The sequence below is a fragment of the Egretta garzetta genome, unplaced genomic scaffold, assembly GCF_000687185.1.
Source record: "Egretta garzetta isolate BGI_Z169 unplaced genomic scaffold, ASM68718v1 scaffold141, whole genome shotgun sequence".
In the NCBI taxonomy this organism is placed as follows: domain Eukaryota; kingdom Metazoa; phylum Chordata; class Aves; order Pelecaniformes; family Ardeidae; genus Egretta; species Egretta garzetta.
The window spans coordinates 15,692-16,404 of NW_009258664.1; the positions used below are offsets into that span (position 1 = coordinate 15,692).

General features: G+C 67.5%; 1 protein-coding gene across 1 annotated transcript in view; it reads right to left on the reverse strand.

The window, feature by feature from the left end:
- MUC1 (mucin 1, cell surface associated) overlaps positions 1–713 on the reverse strand; it is a 4,081-nt gene that overhangs the window by 753 nt on the left and 2,615 nt on the right. Inside the window, exons 5-6 of the mRNA XM_009648452.1 lie at positions 534–607; positions 171–393 (exon numbers count right to left, since the gene is read on the reverse strand). Coding sequence (XP_009646747.1) covers positions 171–393; positions 534–607 — 297 coding nt within the window. The remainder of the gene's footprint in view (positions 1–170; positions 394–533; positions 608–713) is intronic.

Sequence of the window (713 nt, forward strand, 5' to 3'; positions counted from 1 at the left end):
CGGGGCCCCGGCGCCGCTGCTCCATCCAGGCATGAAAGTTACGCTCACCTCCCAGCCGGGAGGGCACCGGCGTGGGGCCGGCTCCCAGGGCCACCCATCTCCTGCCCCACCAGCTCCGTTAGCCATTAACCCAGCGGCCGAGGGACCTGCCCGGCTGCTCCAAAAAGCACCTTCCCCTGCACCGCCCCAGCCCCGCAGCAGCCAGGACGCCAGGCACGAGCAGCCCCGGGGACGGTGGCACTGGGCTCTCACCTGGCTGTAGGGGTTGTGCTTCTTGTTGGGTGACACGTAGCGCCCGTGGCTGTGGTACGGGGCGTACTCGTCCATGGGGTGGTAGGAGTCCTTCGTGCTGAACAGGTCCAGGCTCTTTTGACTTTTCCGGCAGCTGGTGGTCTGGGGGGGAGAGGGAAGGGGTCAGGGCATGGGGACGGGGACAGGGGACGCCAGCAGAAGGTGGGTGAGGACAGGGGTGGGGAGAGGGGACTCACCAGCAGCAGGCAGATGAGGATGCTCAGCAGCAGCAGGATACAGACCAGGACCAGCAGAGCAATGGCCCAACCTGGGACCCCAGGCACCGGTGCTGGGGACGTCTCCTCCTGAGGAGTGCCTGAAAGAGGACCGGAGCCGTGTCTGTGCCGCGGGGCCGAGCCACAGGGCTGGCTGGGACAAACAGCCCCGAGAGACCCCCAGGACGGGACAAACAGCCCCAAGAG